Below are 12,996 nucleotides of genomic sequence, written 5' to 3' on the forward strand. Positions count from 1 at the left end.
GGTGTGTTAGTTTCTGCTTTATAACAAAGTGAATCAGCTATAGGTATTGTCTATTTCTGCTCCCACACTCTATCAGGAAAGCTGAGTAATTGCACCAGAGACCATATGGTTTACAAAGTCTTTATATAACTTATGGTAAGATGCAATAAATATTTGAATTTCCTTTAAGACCATTTGTTTTGTAGGCATGTCAATTTGTAAGCTCATTTCCAACCAGAGAGAGAGAGAGACAGAGAGAGAGAGAGAGAGAGAGGAGGGCATAGTCCTGAGGCTATTTGCACAGGCCAAGGAATATAGAAGCTGAATGAATATCAGGGGAATTGAGTCAATAATTTTGATACTGTTCCTCCTTAATAATAGGTTGATGCCTAAATTATCTAAGGGATTGCATAATTTAAATATCCTCTAATGCAGAAGGGTGTCTTTGCTCCTAACTAAACAGTTTAGGAAAGCTTTTCTTTCACTGGTCTCCCTTAGGAAGGAAAAGGTGGCACAGATCTTTTGGCTCTGGGGCCGCATAGGTGGACTAAAATCTATGTGCTAACAGAGATACTCCTTCTCAGGGATTAATAATTTGCTCACACACATTAGGTTTACTGGACTCTAAATACTGAGAGTGAATTGAGTTGCATGTATTGCTTTTATTTTTTTAATACAATTTGTTTCTTAGGTGATTTGTACATGTTGGTTCTTATGTCTGGAATGTTCTCCCTGCTTGGCATCCAGCTAACATCTCCTTGCTCGGAGCTTAAATGTGACTTCCTCAGAAAAGCCTGCCTTCACGCCCAATGAGGTTCCTTTCTTACACGGTTTCACAGCACTGCGTATTCCTCCTTTGTGATTCCTACTCCAATGTGTGCAATTAAAAACATGTTTGTATCCTCATTTAACAGGGTCCCCCATAAACCACGAGAGCAGGAGAAGAGTTTGCTCTGTTAACTGTCATATTAATATTTATCTGGAACATAGTAGTTTCTCAAAACTATTTGTTGAGTGAATGAATGAAATCTAAAGCAAGTTATAAAGTAATGTAAATGTATGGCAAAAATATTTATATAATCCTTCAAATTAACCAGAAACATTTAAGACTTACTCAAAAGTATTGACTAGCTAATATTTTCGAAACCAGAAAGTATCTTTTCATCCAGAATTATTATTTTTTAAAATAGTTATTTATTTATTTAGGCTGCGCTGGGTCTTAGTTGTGGCACATAAGATCTTAGGTGCGGCATGCGGACTTCTTAGTTGTGGCATGCAAACTCTTAGTTGCGGCATGCAGGCGGGATCTAGTTCCCGGACCAGGGATGGAACCCAGGCCCCCTGCATTTGGAGCGCAGGGTCTTATCCACTGGACCACCAGGGAAGTCCCTGACCCAGAATTATTGTGGATCTTATCCTTTAGAAAGGAAACTCATGGAGATAGCCTTAACTTTTCTATTCCTGGTTTAGAATACAATGTTTATCATTGTTCAAAGAGATGAAACTTTCACTTTTGCAAGATTTTAAATTGTTTTCCTCTACATTCACAGAATTGGATTCAATAATATCTTTGTTTCGTCTTTTATAAAATCAAATTCCAGGATATTCATAGATTCAAAGTATTAATAAGAATTTATTACAACAAGTTTTTCAGTGCAAATCATAATCAAACATGCACCAGATATATAGAGAGAGAGCTCCTGGTACCAACAGCATCATGCCTAAATTGTGATAATAGACTGTAATTTGAATAATATCCAGTGACTTGCTGCTAATATTAAACATCAAGCTCCCTGGGTGGGTGGACAGGCAGGGAAAGGATTTTGTAGCATTCTCTGATTTCCCAGGAATAAATACTCCTACCATGCCAATTTCAAGGTACCAAACTGACATCACCGAACACAGTTGACTCTCACAGCCGGGATGAGCTGGATCCACACACCACAGATTCTATTGGCTATATATAATAATTATAGGACTCTTACCAGCAATAAGTAATCTAACTCAGAGAAAAAATCATAATCTTCAGCCGTGCTTCACAATCTTACTCCACAAGAATTGTATATGGTTTTGGTTTTAGTTGGTGTGATAAGATAGTTTACAGTTAAAGCTAGACATAGCCCTAACTATCAAAACTCTGGGAGCCCAAACTCCAAGTCATTAGGGTAAAAACTGTAGGTATACTATTACACTGCTGAAAATAAACTTGATTTACTTATTTAAACATATGGAGATTTTCTGCTTTTAAGGGTGAAAGAACTCCCCTTCCCCCCAGTCCTTCTAATAGAATTTATAAGCAATTCAATGGAAGGAGAAATACTAGACTTTAAAAAGAAACCACTGACTACATTCACATGTCTTTTTAGGAACCTGTCAAGAATACTTTAAGTCACACACACAGAACTGGATTCAATAAAAGCTTTTTTTTTAATAAAATCAAAACCCAGAACAGTGCAGAATCCATTTTGGTCATTTGGACAGAGTTGGTACTATGTTCCCACCAATCTTTGCTCTTCTGTGTCTACACATCACAAGACGAAGTCTGCACTCCTGGGAGTGGTGGAGCGGGAGGAAGAACTGGACCGGGCAGTGTGAGAGGGTAAGGTGAAGAGGAGAGGCCTTAGCAAAGGGAGCATGAAGAAGTGTGGTCTGTGGTCAAAAACTTAGTGGCTAAACTAAGATAGATGAAGAAATGGTCACCAATCAGTCACATTTCATATCCTGTCTTATGGACTGCATGTCTGTGCTCCCCACAAGTTTGTAAGTTGACACTTGAGTCCTCAGTGTGATGATACTAGGAGGTGGGGGTTTTGGGGAGGTAATTAGGAGGAAGGAGCCCTCATCATGGCATTAGTGCCCTTGTAAGAAGAGATAAAAGAGGGACTTTCCTGGTGGCGCAGTGGTTAAGTATCCACCTGCCAGTGCAGGGGACACAGGTTTGAGCCCTGGCCCAGGAAGATCCCATATGCTACGGAGCAACTCAGCCCGTGTGCCACAATTACTGAGCCTGTGCTCTAGAGCCCGTGAGCCACAACTACTGAGCCCGCGTGCCACAACTACTCAGCCCACGTGCCTAGAGCCCGTGCTGCCGCAACAAGAGAAGCCACTGCAATGAGAAGCCCACACACCACAACGAAGAGTAGCCCTCGCTCGCCACTAGAGAAAGCCCACGTGCAGCAACAAAGACCCAATGCAGCCAAAAGCAAACCAACAAATAAATAAATAAATTTATTCTTTGAAAAAGAGAAAGACAAAAGAGAGCTTGCAGAAGGCAGCCATCTGCAAACCAGGAAGGGTGGGGGACCCTCACCAAGAACAATCTGCCAACACCTTGATTTTGGACTTCCAAGTCTCCAGAAATGTGAGAAATAAACATCTGATGTTTAAATCACCCAGTGTATGGTAATTTGTTACAGCAGCCTGAGCTAAGACTCTTAGGAAACATCACTGTAACCCCAATAATTAAACTCGACTATTGTACTGTACTTCCAGCTTATGAATGTAAAAAGCAATCCGCATAAATGATAATCAGCTGTATAAAAATGCTCACAAGTGTTAGAGAACAATTGGATATAGCCCAAATATTCAAATGAAAGGGACTATTTAAATTATGGCACATAGATTTGATGACATATGTAGCCGCTAAACTAATTTTTCAAAATACGCTCACAGGGGTTAAGGGGGGGGAAAGGGTTGAATTTTTACACATATATAGTATGCTTACAATTTTTTTTTTAAATGTCTATCTTGGCAATTCCCTGGTGGTCCAGTGGTTAGGACTTGGCACTCTCTGCTGGGGCCCCGGGGTTCTATCCGCGGTCAGGGAACTAAACTCCCATAAGCTGCGCGGCACGGCCGAAAAAAAGAATAAATAAATTAAAAAAATAAGAAATAAAATGTCTTCCTTATGCCTAGAAAACAAAATGGGAGGAAAGACATCAAACTGCTAAAAATGATTGTCTGCATACTGAAACTGAAGGTGATTTCATCCGATTTTCCCCTACTTTCCAAATTGTCTGTAGTTTTTTTAAGACAAGTGACATTTCAAATTTAGAAAAGGTTAAACCATCTAACATTGTGAAGAATCCTTTTAGAAGTACGAAACTTTAATGCTTTAGCTTTCTCAAATTTCTAAGTTAACCCACTTATTTTCCAGAAACTTGATAGTCCTCAGTTCATCTGTGTTCAGTCAAGTTGTTCCACGGAACTTCACGTAGTAGGGAGAGAAGAGTCCTGACAGGCAAGAGCTCATGCTGGGCTGGCAAGTGGAGGCTTTCCCCTCCACAGCTGTTATCAAAATATTCAACTCAAGACTTTCAAAATGTAGATTTAGGTTACAAGCCAATCAAGTAATTTAATTTAAATAAAGCATATTGGTTTTGAGTGTTATTTTAGAAGTACTAACTTTTAAGTCCTTATATCAAACACAATACTACAGGGTCACAAAACACGTCCATGCAGTATACATCAAACTAGGTCACAGAGAAATGTTTAATCTACCTCCGAATCCAATGCTTTTCAATTGCATCCCCATTAAAAATTTTAAGTGATTAAATATCACATAAGATAATTGTATTATCCTGGTTGCTTAACAATTCTTGGGATTTGCAGGTGTTCAGGGAAGCCTGATGGATGTCTTGAGACTGAACTTTGACAATAAAGGGCTTCAGCTATCATTTCTTGCGCCAAAGTGTTTATTGGGCGTGCCCAGTCATTCAGTCTCAAATCACTAAATACACCACTTGCAAAAATCCTACCAAAACAAACGGCTCTGGGTAACATACAACCTGAGCACCTCAATGCCCTCACTTGTAAAACAGAAACAGGTTATCGGGAGGACTAGATTAAGATGTTAAGTGCTATGGAGATGCCATTAAGTACCACCATTAATAAATTTTTAAGTGCCCTGAGTTCAAGTGCCACCCAGCCACTTAGTTATGCTGCCTTTCCTCTTCTGCAAAAATGTTAATTAAAAATTTTGTCTACCAAGAACAAGTTAGCTGGCTGTGGTTCAATGAAGGTTTTAAGAGGCCAGAAAGATTTCTGCCTTCTTCCTTCGGAAGAAAAGGGTACTTTTATTCTAATCAAGGAAACACTCCTCTGCATATGACATTTAAGTGTCATCGTGCCAGCAACAGTAAATACCTAAATGGAGGAGGATCGAATTTTACAGAATTCAGATACTCTTTCAGCTTCTAGACTCTTGGCTTGTGAAAACAGCACCTGTTCTCTACTTTCCCTTGAGATGGGAAATAAGCTTGACATGGCCTGAAGAAATCATCCTGGAAGACAATTCAGAAGACCTTATGTGGAACACTTGGGAGGGCTGCTTGATACAGTCTAAGCACTGTAAGAAGGAGCTATTATTAAAATCTTTAGATACTTTTGCATTATTAAGAGTTAACAGGAACACATATCATAGTTCCTAAGAGAAAATATATTACGGTCCATATTTTAACGTTGTCTAGAGCTACCATCAAAAAATTTTAGCCATCACTGACCCCCAATTACTTTTAGAGAAAGTAATCAACTAAAAATTGTGTGTCTGTGTTGGGGGGGCCCTCTAGTTACTACAGTAACCAAATGCGTACACTAACAAACCACAATAGAAATAACAGAACAAGGCTTTTTGATTTTTTAATTACTCAAAGAAGCTTTATTTTTTCATTTAGCTTTCTGACTCTGTGCTTGTGCTTTCAACACTTTCACAACGATTTTCTGCTCCTCAATGAGGAAAGCGCGCTTGATCCTAGAAAAGAAAATGTTAAATACAGTTTTTAAAAAATCAATTTAACACAAGAAAAGTGTCATAAAAGAACCGAGTAAAGCAATCAGGTAAGATACCCAGAAAAGTAAATGAAACCTACACAAGTACAGATTTAAAACTTAAGAGCTGAAAAAATTCTACGGACAGACCCTTTCAGTTTAAGGTGTCCTTCTGGTACCCCTGGTTATCTAATAATCTACCCTCAAAAGCCTGGGATTTCTGACTCCTTCAAATGTCCTGGACATAACCACATTACAGAAACAGAGCTGATGTCACTCTTACCCAGAGCAAAGACTACATAGACTCCCTCAGTGTCACAGCAAATGCTATTCTTTAGGCTACCCTATAGATCTACACCCAAATCTCCAGAAGCTAGGGCCTGAGAATTTTTTTTTTAACAAATGTGCTCATGTGGTTATGTTTAGCAAAGTCGAGGAACCAAAGACAGGTAAAAAGCCAAACTCCTCCAGCTTGCAACTCATGACTTATTCATCTCCAACATTACCTTTCCAATCTCATTTCTCATTCCTTTTACACCCTCAATGTGCCAGATCAAACTATGTTCATTCCCTGCCTGCAATGCCCGCTAGACCTCTTGTCTAAAATTTACCCGTCACTCAGGTTCCACCTCGAATACCACTCCCAGATTCTTGGCTACTTTAAAGTCATTTCTCCTCCAAACTTCAACCACAGTTAAGTTCTCCTATATTTCATGGAAGTTATATTTAGCTTGTACTTGTATTAATGTAACATGCCTAACCTCCCCTTACAAATTAACTCCTGAAAGGTAGAATGAACTTGCAAAGTTTGATGTCAGATTTGGTGTAGAGACTTAGCCAGAGCACTTTATAGAACAAAAGCTGAATAAACTGAAGGCAAACCACTCCTCCAAACCAACTTCTTCTCTTATAAAGACCAATCACCTCTCAAATCTTTCTACTTAGGTCTCTGGAGAAAACTTAATGTAGCCAGTAGGGTTAATTAAGAGCAAGAGCCTCAATAAAACCTGGAACGAATCCTCTTGCCAGCTATGTAACTTTAAGCAACAAGCCTTGGTTTCTCCACCAAAAAATAAATAAATAAAAAATACCTCCCAGATGGACTTTTGGCAGAGCTTATCATTAAAATGCTGAGCAAATATTATCACCATAAACCCCTCTGCTTCTATTCCTACCTATGCCACTACCAATCCTTTTGCACATCCACAAGACCCAGTCATCTCCCAATAACCCCATTCACCCCCAATCCAGCCTTCGGTCTTCATGTAGGTGCCATGTCCTCAGCCTTGACAAAGTAAAGAAACTGTTCCAAGCACTCATCCTTTGTTGAAAGAATGACTTCACTATCCATCCCGCTGCACATTTAGTCTCTGGCACACCAAAGGTTTGTCCTGCTCAAACCCCATCAATTACCACATTTTAAAGAATCAAGCCAAAAAATCTGACCTATGAGGCCCTTCATTACCTGTGATGTTTCTACCTTTCCTGTCTATCATCTCCCAAAACATTCTGCTCCAGCCACACTAGAACTACGTATGGCGATTTTGTTCCTACACTTTTAGGACCTTGCACTCTCCATCAACCTGAGACTTTCTTACCTGCCTGCCCCACCCAACCTTTTAATTTCTACATCTAGCATAAAGATGTCCCAACATCATAACTGAATAGGAGCTAATATCATTTATTAGTTTGTTCAGCATCGATTATCCCTAGTCAAGGATTCTACTGATCCAATATGCAACTTTTGTTATTTTTTCACCAGTCTTCTAATAATGATTAGCATGCAGTGCAACAGACACAGACACACTTAAGATAGCCCATGTGATTTCATAGTTATTTACCTGTCACGGACACATTTAGCACACATGGAACCACCGTAGGCCCGGCTAACATGTTTTTTCGTTTTAGACAACCTCATAAGAACTTTAGGTCTCACAGCACGAACCTGCATAAAGAAAACGCTGAGATTATTTTGTGATGCTTTAACAGAAACAGAAATTGTCCTAGATTTCTGATGAGTATTAATTATAAACATTAATCTAGGTTACAAAGGGAAATGGTACACTGATCTACCTGAAAGGCATTTCACTGTATTTGCCATATAGGTTTTAAAAGAAAGTCTACGTTCTTCACAGATATGGATCATGAAGGCTTAGTAATTCTCAACCCCCCTAGTGGCGACCTCTCCTTCACTGACTCACCAAAGGAATTAATGCTCAACCCTTCTTATGTTATTCACGGCAAAAGGCTCACTTACTCCTCGAAGTCGGCCTGGGCACACGCCACATGCGGATTTTGGTGCTTTCCCAACTTTCTTGGTATAAAGGTAAACAATTCTATTACCAGGGGTTCGGGACCTAGAAAGTGAGAGAATAGACAATAGCTCAACATTTTGCAGAATAAATGACAATACGTATATTAATTTTGTAAATACTTACAGCCTGGTTTTGTTAGAGGCTGTATTGTAGGAGAGCCTACGACGGTATGTCAAACGCTGAACCATCCTGAATGCCTAAATCGAGATGAAATAGAACTGCATTGTAGAAAAATTCAAACCTTAAAACAAAACAGCATCACAGAGTTTACACATTACCCATGTACATTCTTACATATAATATCCTTATCTTAAGGTATCTTATGAAAAGGATTCCATGTTTTAAAACTATAGCTGATGATTTACATGAGGATGAACCGGGGAGACTGAATCAAACCACAAAGAGTAGAATCTCTCAGCCCAGAGCTCAGACGTGGAAGGAGAAAGAAGATGCTTTAGGTGCCTGGGTTGGCTTAATCAGGGGGCTTCCTGGAGGAGGGGAGCCAAAGCCAGTGATTTAAGCAGGTGAAGGAACAGGGAACATTGATCCCTTATGCCCCCACCGGAAGCCCCTTAGCATCCTCTTGGTCTTTGGGACCTAGGGCTGGACCCAGTGCAGATTGATCCATTCTGAATATGATGGTTATTTAAGATTACTGACCATTTCTCCCCGACCCTGCAAAACAAAGGGGAACTTGAGATCCTCTTTTCCCTGAGGTTCTACTGTGCAGTGGCGATTACATTCCCCTAAAATAAACACATCTGTATACCAAAATAAACAAACAAACTACTGCTGACCCTTTGTACCCACAGGTTCTGCATCCGCAGATTCAACGAACCGCGGATCAAAAATACTCAGGGAAAAAAAACTTCACAAAGTTCCAAAAAGCAAAACTCGAAATTGCTGCGTGCCCACAACTATTTACATAGTCATTTACATTGTATTACGTGTTATAAGAAATCTAGAGATGATTTAAAGTATATGGGAGGATTTTACACAAGTGACTTGAGCATCAGCGATTTTGGTATTCTCGGGGTTCCTGCAACAATCTCCCAGGATACTGAGGGACAGCTATACTTATATTTAAGGGTGATTGGGAAGAATGCTAAGGGGCGATGTTTGTTTTCCTGACGGTAATCAAACGTGGCACTTGGTTAAACTTTTGATTACCAGGCTTTTCTCTCAAAGAGTCTGATTCTGTTTGTAGTAGTATCCAGAAAAGTGCTACCAACAGGCAAGTTTGAGAAACGCTAGTTTTAAAGGAAGAGCACACGAGCACACCTATGTGTAAGTTGAATCCTTAGCTATACCATTTACTGAGACTAAAGCTCCATAGGCCAGCTTGCTTATCTGTAAAAGTTTTTGACTATTTCACACAACTGTCATTACGATTAAACGACAGCAGGCATTCTGCCCCAACCTAGTGGCTGCCCAGGGTTCAGTGTTTTGCCCCCAAAGCAGCATCCGGGACAAGTTAGGTGCCATTTAATACTAATTTTGGTACTACTTCTTTTTTTGGTTTTTCTTCTTTCTTCAGTGAACTACCCAAAATACCATAAAACATAGGCAAGACTTGAATCAACCTAATTTTCCCCAAATTTTGTAACCATTTCGTCACATCATGTTACTTAAAAGGCAACAGCCTGCATCTGGTGTTGCAAGCTCCTCACTATCATTACACTGGAACTGTCAGACACCAAAACCCACACGAAAGGCCGGTGCGAGTGACCCAATCAGCCGTTTGCCTCTCCAAAACCAAGACAGAAAACTCCCTATTAAAAAATTTTATCTTACTTGCTATTGGTTTTAGAACACATTATGAAATGACCTGAACATGCCGGTCGTCGACCCTCCCAGAGAGCCTGGAGAACAGCTACAGGCGCGGGGTTAAAACATGGCCTAAGATATGAGAACGTCCGGCGACTTCGCAATCTCCACCAGCCGGAACACACAACTCATTCGTCTCCGAACGCCGGACTGCAAAGGCAGCAAAGCCAGGGGTGGTGAGCTCCTGCCACTCACTGCTGCGGAGCGGAGGTCGGGATCGAGAGGTGTCTGCAGCTGAAGTCCGGGGAACTGCTCACTACCAACCTTCCTCCTAAGCCCTTACCCTCACGCCAGCTCAAAAGACTGTGCCTGAGAGACCCCCGTCTCCTGCAACTCCCCGGATGGCGGCCGATTGTAAAGGCAGTAGCAATAAAGACAAGGAAAGAGCAACCATACCTCTAGGTACCGTCCCCGGAAGAGGAAGAAGAAAGCACCCACGAGTTCAAGGGGGTCAAATATGACTGCGCATGATAGGAAGTACGTCATAGGAGGAGGCGTGGCGGCGAGAACGCAGCCATGTTGTACGGAAGCCACGCAGCTCCCCTCGGTGGGCGGGGATTCATAGCACAGCCGCGTTGTACGTCTAGCGACGTGCCGCCCCTCTGTGGGTTGGGATGCTCCCAGCCTTCCGCAACAGCGGCACCCGAAGGTCTTTCGGGAATCGCTGTAGAAACAAATCCAAATGACAAAGGACCTACGAAGGGGGGAGGTGGGATAAAACCAGGCTTTTTCCGTTCTCAAGGGCGCTAAGACCTATTTGACTTAAAGAGCGCCACCTTTGGGGTTTAGCCTGAGTTTAAAGCCCAATGCTGACACTTATCACTAGGTGACCTTTGAGGAGTTACTGTCCTTAACCGGCCCTTTTTTCTTCTTGTCCTTCATTCAGAGCACAAATTTTACACATTAGGATTTTAATCCAATATCTGCTAATTATTAGCATGTTATGTTGGGTGAGTCCTTACATCTCGAACAGGAAGCTATTAGTAACCTTGCAGAGTTACGTCGTGATCAAAAGCATCGTGAAGTTAAAGCATTCAGCATGGTGTCTTGTAGAGCAGTGGGGTCCCCAACCCTTTTGGCACCAGGGACCGGTTTCGTGGAAAACAGTTTTTTTTGGGGGGGGGAGTTGGGAGGGGATATGGGGGATGGTTCAGGCGGTAATGCGAGTGTTGGGGAGCCGCAGATGAAGCTTTGCTTGCTTGCCCGCTCTTCACCTCCTGCTATGTGCCCGGTTCCTAGCAGGCCGCTGACCGGTACCGGTCCACGGCCGGTTGCGGACCCCTCTTGTAGAGAGTGAGTGGTCAATAAATGGTGGTTAATCTTATGATTATGTACAAAGAGTTTCTTGAGGCTTCACATAGGTGGTAAAGCTTTAACAGGGCCTTAAAGATGAGGAAGAAAAAAAAAGACCTCTCTAAAATAGCATGTGAAAGTTTACATTAAGTGCTTCTGTGTATTTTTCTAAGAAGAGGGTCCTTAGTTTTCATTATATGGTCAAAGCGGTTCATGACATCCAAAAAAGTAAACACTTTCCCTGGGCTCTAAGGAAGACCGCTAAAAACGGTCTTTACATTTTTAATCTTAGATTAAGCTCCCTGGAAACATCCTGAGAGAGTTATATGCTGGTGTAGTGGGGAGTGCTCTTAAAAAATACACCTGTAAGGGAGTGAGGAAGGTAGGATCAGGAGACCCACAGTGTTGTTACAACTGAGGCCTCAGCTGTTCCAACGGGGAGCTCTGGAATTGGGATGGCTCTTCATAGTTGTCCCAAACTGGCAAGGAAGCTGGGCCTTTGCAACCCACATCAGCCAGTCTTTGGTCTGGCTGCTCCCTGACCAAGGGTGACGCGGTTTCCTGAAGCTGAGAGCAATGTCCAGTGACCCAGCTACTATCCTTGGCCCAGAAGAGAGGATTTGAGTAGAGTATCCCAGTGTCCACTCAAGTTCCCTTTCAGGTTTTCCAGTCCAATTTTAGAGGTGAGAAAGCAGGCAAGTGACTGAGGGCAAATGCCCTGTCCACACAGAGATCTGCCTCAGACTGTGAGGCCTTTAATTCCGTCTTGCCTCACATCACTGCCATCTTTGTCACCACACCAGATGGAAGGCTCTGGTTATATCCCTCCCCTTGCTGACTCTCACATAGCTGCTTCTCCCCTGACCTTGACATAGTTCCTTCTCTCCTTCCCGGTTCTTTACTTTCTGTCCCCTAGAATTCCTTTTGTCTCTGTACCAGGTATTGAGATGGAGGCTGGGATTGAGAGCCAAATGTGGTTTTTGAATGAATGAACAAAAGAATGCATTTACTTGGAATATATTCTCACTATTTCTGGAGAGACTTTGCTGGGCAGTTGAGTATAACAGAAGATGGGAGCCCTTAGCACACTGTCGTGTACTTAGTGTACTTTACCTACCTTTCTGTGCCCACCTCCACCCCAGTAGATAAAAATAATAGTCTCACTGTCACAGTTTTCCCTTGTTCTACATAACCCAGTTCTATAACATGACTTTTCTTCTCTTTCAATCTGTGTTTGAATTTTTTCTTGATCAGACTTGCCAGAGATGTGGCAATCTTAGTAAACATTTCAAAGAACCTCACTTGTTTTTATTAATCTTTCTCCTTTTAGCTCTTTGTTAATTTGGGGTACACTTACTAAATATATCCAGTTATATACTGTATTCTTATCGCTGTATTTCTAGGCCCCTCTTCTGGTTATCAGTTGCTGTTGTAACAAACCACTTAGTGGTATAAAGTAACACCATTTTATTATGCTTATGGATTACATGGGTCAGGAATTTCTTCATGGCGTAGTGGGAGTGGTTTGTCCTTGCTACGGGATAACTGGGGGTGCTTCAACTGGGGGTGAGTTGAACAGCTGGAGGCTGGAATCATCTGAACACTTTTTAAGTTAATTCCTGGGTTGGGATACCTCAAAGGCCAATCTCAGCCTGAGACTGTCAATCAGAGCACTTCTACATGGCCTCTCCATGGGGCTTGGACTTCTCACACATGGCAGCTGAGAGGGCGTACCTTGAGAGGGAGCATCTAGAAAGCAAGCAGTCTAAGAGAACCGGCAGAAGCTGCATGGACTCTTATGATCTAGCCTTGGAAG

General features: G+C 41.7%; 1 protein-coding gene across 2 annotated transcripts; it reads right to left on the reverse strand.

Annotated features, from left to right (window-relative positions):
• Positions 1–5,619: 5,619 nt before the first annotated feature.
• On the reverse strand, positions 5,620–10,312 carry RPL34 (ribosomal protein L34). 2 transcript variants are annotated; one of them, XM_007452141.1, is made up of 5 exons: positions 10,284–10,312; positions 8,184–8,257; positions 8,003–8,102; positions 7,587–7,690; positions 5,620–5,728 (listed from the first exon to the last, which is right to left on the reverse strand). In XM_007452141.1, exons 2-5 carry the CDS (start codon positions 8,246–8,248, stop codon positions 5,644–5,646), a joined length of 354 nt encoding a protein of 117 aa, XP_007452203.1. In that variant the 5' UTR covers positions 8,249–8,257; positions 10,284–10,312; the 3' UTR covers positions 5,620–5,643. The 2 variants fall into 2 exon arrangements, with proteins under 2 accessions (XP_007452203.1, XP_007452204.1); XM_007452142.1 differs by lacking the exon at positions 10,284–10,312 and adding an exon at positions 10,171–10,203.
• Positions 10,313–12,996: the final 2,684 nt, after the last annotated feature.

The sequence above is a fragment of the Lipotes vexillifer genome, unplaced genomic scaffold (assembly GCF_000442215.2).
Source record: "Lipotes vexillifer unplaced genomic scaffold, Lipotes_vexillifer_v1.1 scaffold22, whole genome shotgun sequence".
NCBI lineage: Eukaryota > Metazoa > Chordata > Mammalia > Artiodactyla > Lipotidae > Lipotes > Lipotes vexillifer.

Coding starts and splice junctions, on each gene's coding strand:
- RPL34 (XM_007452141.1), bottom strand. CDS start 8,248: ATGGTTCAGCGTTTGACATACCGTCGTAGGCTCTCCTACAATACAGCC. Junction 8,103..8,183: donor GCCTCTAACAAAACCAGGCT/GTAAGTATTTAC, acceptor CTCACTTTCTAG/GTCCCGAACCCCTGGTAATA. Junction 5,729..7,586: donor GCTAAATGTGTCCGTGACAG/GTAAATAACTAT, acceptor TTTCTTTTCTAG/GATCAAGCGCGCTTTCCTCA.